Genomic DNA, 5,326 nt, shown 5'->3' with positions numbered 1-5,326 from the left:
CCCCAGTGGGGACCCTGGCATCCTGGGGTGGGGGGTTCTCACCCCCCCCCCCAGTGGGGACCCTGGTGTCCTAGCTGGAGAGGGGAGGGTGTTGCTTGCCCCCCCCCCAGTGGGGATGCTGGTGTTCTGGGAGTGGGTCTCACTTTCCCACCCTCCCCAGTGGGGACTCGGCATCCTTGGGGGGGGTTCTCGCTTGTTCCCTGCCCCCCCAGTGGGGACCCTGGCRTCCTGGCGGTTCTTGCTTCCCCACTGCCCTCTAGTGGGGACCCCGGCGTCCTGGGGGTCTCGCTTCCCCCTCCCCACCTCAGGTCGAGGTATCTTGCTTCCTCCCCCCTCCCCAGCCCAGCATTCTGGAGGGGGGCGGTCTCTGGASCCCCACCGCCCAGCAGGGACCCCGGTGCCCTTTGGGGGGCTCTCCCCTGGGTCATCTTGGACGGTTTCCTCCAGCAGCTGCGGCACCGGTCGGTGGGGCAGCGCCAGCACGCGGTTCCCTGCGGCTCGGCACAAAGCGTGCGACACGCAGCAGCGAGTAGCTCTGCCTGTAGTAGGRACTTGCTGCCACACACCCGGCATCCTGCGCTGGGGGGCGATTTCGGGCTGGCGGGGGTGTAATTCTCTGCTCCTCTCTGCTGTAGAGCTCAGTTTGCAGCRATGGAAGCCTTCAAAGCTCAGAATAACCTGAAGAGCAAGGAGAAACCTGGTAAGTCACGTTCAGACACRAGCTCTGCGTGTTTCCCGATAGGCTTCACCGGTCCGCTCGGGCTTTTCCTCGGGCCCCGAGCTTCGCTGCGTTGGTGGCAGCGGGTGTTCACCCAGCCGGCGCTGAGCCAGTTCGGCTGGTGTTTGCTCCTGTCTGCTGGCAAACAAGCTGGATCTGAGATGAGACTCGGAAATCAAACCTCCCACAATGCTTCATGGAGATTTGTTCTGGGTGAGGCCATGTAGCGAGGGTGATGGAGGCGATACCTTGGCGCATTCTGCRTTTGAGTTCCCTTCTATGAGCTGTTGGAGGAAAGGAGGTTTGGAAAGAAGCTTTTCTAAAATCTAAACTCATTCTGCACAGAGCAAAGTCAGGATGATATAGTCACAAATGTGATTTGTAATAAGAGCATCAGCTCCTAGCTACAGGGTGCAAAGGTACTGCTTTTCGCTCTTTCTGCTGGTTGTGTGGTCATTTGTGGGATCGGTTTTTATTTTTTTGCCTTTTCTTTTTTTAGATGGGGCTTCTGTCACTATTCCAGCCTCTCCCTTCATGCAAAAGCTTGGATACGGCACTGGAGTGAATGTCTACTTGATGAAAAGGTAAGAGGGAAAGCAGAAATAGGATGTGGTGCTCAAGAATGGGATTTACAGTTCTCCGGGAGGAAAAGATGTCATGGGATGGAAAGTGATTCAATTCTGAAGGAAAAAAATACTGGCTTAACTGACCTGCARGCTGCGATGAGCACAGAGTTGAGGAAGGGCCACATACGCCAAAGCAGTGCTGGAGGTGTCAGTGCTGGAAAGGGGCCCATCGTTTTGGAGCTGTTTTGGGGATAACCCCATCAGCCTCTCCCTGGACTGGAATTCAGGTATCTGGAGACAGTTCCTGGCTCTGCTTTAGTCTGTCGAGCAAGCTGCTTCCTTCCTTGCCTCAGTTTCTCCATTAAAAAGGATACAGTCTCTTTTTCTAAAACACTTAAATTCATTGAAGTGCTGTATATGGACAAAGCATCACTATGCRCCTATGCAATGTGTGTACATTGGCAGAATATAGTTTCTTTATTTTAGCAATGCAGGGTTTTTGGGGTGGTTTGKTTTTTTTGTTTGTTTTTCTTAATTCCRTGAATTATGCATCCCACCCCTACTCTCAGCCCTTGGAGAATAGCTTCTTCAATGACCTTTGAAAGCTTTAACTCTGGCACTTACAAATGAAGTGGTGCAGCACTCCCTGATTCAGGTATGTGGGACTTTCCCATGCAGATCTCCCAAAGGTTCATCTTGTTCCCCGTGGGCTGTGAAGAAAATTAACCCCAAATGCAACAAGAGCCAGCAAAACATCTATCAGAAGAGACTGAATGAAGAAGCCAAGATTTTGAAAAACCTCCAGCACCCAAACATTGTGGGTAAGTTTCCAGCACAGCCCATGTCACTCACGTTGCAATTAAAGCTGTCAGAGCTGACTCTGGAGCCAGCTGATGTGACGTGAGCACGCACAGGGAACCCATCRCTGCCTGCTTGCCCTGTTCTTAGGCTTTGGAGCAGTATACTGAGCTGCCTGCACCTTTGTCACACCCAAAGCAGCTTGTTAAACTAACCTGGCTAACTGACTGCTTAGTTCACAGACTTACCTTCATTATAGGTGTGGGCGACAAAGTCTAGGCTCTAACTGCCGATCTCTTGGCTGTCAATATTAGAAATATCTTAAGAAGCTGCTCTTGTCTGTGGTTTAATTTCTGCTCTAATCTTCTAGAAAATCTCTCAGTCAGAATAGCAACTCTGTTTGGCTTTCTCTTTATTTGCACTTTAAGATATCTAGGTGATGTCACTTCCACTATAAACACTGCATGCTACTAGGGAACTTTGCCAGTGTATGTTTTTAAAATGGAGTGTCAGGAATTTATGAGCAAAGAGAGTTTTGACCTCTTGCATAGCAAACATTTTCATTGCTTTTTGTAAAATGTGCCCTAGATCATTTACAGGATAAGACTCTTGCTGTACTGTTACGCAAGACTATCCCATTTATACTTCCGCCTGAAAAGCAATGTTTAAGGGTGGGGATAAAACACAGAGGAATAATGATTAAATGATGGTCCGCATGCACATCGCTCTTACCTTGTGAAGTTGCCTCTGGGAGATAAGAGGCTTAGAGTTCCCAAATATCCCCCAGGCCTTTGTCTCACTTACCAGTTCCTTATCTCTTTAACTGGAAAAGTCAGTCTTACAGATCTTCGGCTCTTCTGCCCGTTAAAGAGCAGGTCAGCTCCTCTGCTGCCCTCCTACACTTCTCCCTCTTTTGGAAACCTCCCTGGACCTCCATTCTTTTGTCACGGGGTGCAAAGCTGACCTGGAAAGCAAAAAGGGGGGGGGGTGTCTGTGGGAGTTCCTGGTGGAGGGAGCTCCCTTGCTCTGGAGGGGCTTATCTTAACAAGGTTTGCAGCTTGTGCCCTCGCTCCTCGGCTGCGCGGGTCTCCACTGACGTTCCTACGGCTTCACCTGTCTGGGAGTCCACCATGTAAAACTGGCTGGAGTTGGGCCTTCATCCAGATTGCCCGTGATATGATTTTTTTTTTCCTGGGGTTGCCAGCTGCAGYTGCCTGGAGAGCACCTGGGAAAGAGCCCCAAGATGTTATACTTGTGTAGCGTTTTGGGGCTCCGTGCTGGTCAGGCCTGAGGGTGCCTTGCRTTTGCTGAGCCATCAGGCACGATCTCAAAATTCCCACTGAGGGACTCAGGTGCCTTCTGTGATGTGTTTGAGGGTTTCTTCATTTGCAGATTGCCATAATTAACAATGCTTCATGAATCGGTGAGACTCCTTTGTCACGTTGGTGTGYAAGCATAAGGAAGTGCTTTTTCCTGCTGATGCCCACTCCAACTCTCTAACAAATGCAGTCTTTGTCTGAAGGTTACCGTGCGTTTACCGAGGCCCACGATGGAAGCATGTGTCTTGCCATGGAGTATGGAGGAGAAAAATCTCTCAATGCCTTAATTGAAGAAAGAAATTCGGAACATTTGGGCCCTTTCCCTGCTGCTACAATTTTCAAAGTTGCCTTGAGCATGGCAAGGGGGCTGAAGGTATGTTTAGTATTAACCTTAGCTGTTCCTTCTGGAATTGTGTACACTGGTGACACTGGAAAAATAAATGAATTCAGTGTATGAGAAGGCCATTTGTGGCACTCGTGTCAGCAAATGGAGAGCAGATGCTGTAAGGCTTCATATAATGCCTTGGTGGTTTTTCAAAAATTGACTTGGTCAGGTGGATCACGGCTGTACAAACTAAGGTGAAACCCAGCCGGTCTGAGCCCCAAAGCTAATGATCAAAGTAATATTAAACATATATATTAAAATTGATGAGACAGAGTGATTGGCACTAATGTACTGCTAACGTATTGCTGCCTTCCCTGAGGGCTAGCTGCTGTCCCTGCTTGCTAGCCCAGCAGGTGTCGGGCTGCCAGATCCCTGTTGGAATAAATCTGGCAGCACCACAGGTCGTGGGTGGTCAGAGTCTGGCCAGAGGTGCTGAGGAGGGAATAAAGAGAGGGTAGWGACATGTGTTAGCCTTCTGCTTCCCTCCTTGGATAACTGGGGAGAGACTGAGAGACAGGAGAGACTTCTTCCAGCTATGGAGGAGCCGAAGCAGGGAGCTGGAGTAGCTTGAAGGAGAGAAGCAAGAAGAGAGAAGCTTCCTTGTCCCAGTTCCTTACGTTGGTGTGAGATAAAGACCTCTGGAAAGCCAGTAGAAGCCTCCATGCGCCCTGACCAAACTCTATCTTTATTTCCCTGCTGGGTGGTCACGGGAACCTGGTCTTGGCAGTGAAAACGGTTAGACGATGCCTGCGGCTGCCAGCTGGTGCCGCTTGTGTACCTTCTCTCTGACCTGCAGCAGCAGCCATATAGGATGTTTTTGTCATGACCCACCTTATTACTGCAGGGATAAAAGGGAAAATGGTGACTTTCGCTGCAGTGAGCAGCATTATTTTGTCTAAATCACAGCACAGCCTAGAGCACTGCTCCTCTCCCAGGCCATGTTAGTGGTCAAAGCAAAGCACAGGTTTCCTGAGCCGTGGCAGTGAGTTTATTGCTGCTGAGGAGAGGCGGCTCCGAGCTCTTGAGACAAAACTAATGTGTGCTTGACCCTCAGCTGATGCCCTCTCTTCACACACAAATATTCTCTCAAATCTTTGTTGCCATGCTAGAAACGTAGGAGGCACTTCAAGCAGCCTTTTACAAAAAGGCAGCTRTAAGCCTCAAACGAGGCTGAATGGAGCAACCTGTCCTGTGTAGGTTCAAGCTTTGCTGTTARTAATAGTAGCATAAAATGCTGGGGAGTGAAGTGTCAGCTGCTATAAACCTCCTGAGCTCCCCAGACTTGCTTGCTTGTTTTGGAGATTTTTGTGGCTGTTATGTGTTGTTTTGTAGTTATTTTGTGTATATTACGGTTAAATGTTGAYCCAACCTTGATTTTTAAGATATGTTAAATATTAAGAAGTTGATGCGTTGCTGTCTGCATCTCATGTTTCCTGTTTCATAGAATCATAGAATCAGTAAGGTCAGAAGGGACCTCTGGAGATCATCTAGGCCAACCCCCCTGCTCAGCAGGGTCACCTACAGCATGGTAGACAGGGTT

The 5,326-nt window shown here is 49.4% G+C and overlaps 1 protein-coding gene across 1 annotated transcript in view; it reads left to right on the top strand.

Moving 5' to 3' along the window:
- Window positions 1–385: 385 nt before the first annotated feature.
- Window positions 386–5,326, top strand: part of PBK (PDZ binding kinase) — a 12,470-nt gene continuing 7,529 nt past the window's right edge. Inside the window, exons 1-4 of the mRNA XM_085305618.1 lie at window positions 386–700; window positions 1,218–1,302; window positions 1,963–2,105; window positions 3,605–3,774. Coding sequence (XP_085161744.1) covers window positions 652–700; window positions 1,218–1,302; window positions 1,963–2,105; window positions 3,605–3,774 — 447 coding nt within the window. The 5' untranslated portion in view covers window positions 386–651. The remainder of the gene's footprint in view (window positions 701–1,217; window positions 1,303–1,962; window positions 2,106–3,604; window positions 3,775–5,326) is intronic.

Source organism: Rhea americana, unplaced genomic scaffold, assembly GCF_003343005.1.
Source record: "Rhea americana isolate MKP2758 unplaced genomic scaffold, rheAme1 scaffold_225, whole genome shotgun sequence".
Classification (NCBI taxonomy): domain Eukaryota; kingdom Metazoa; phylum Chordata; class Aves; order Rheiformes; family Rheidae; genus Rhea; species Rhea americana.
Note: the sequence above shows the minus strand (reverse complement) of the source record. Positions and strands in the feature narration are given on the sequence as shown.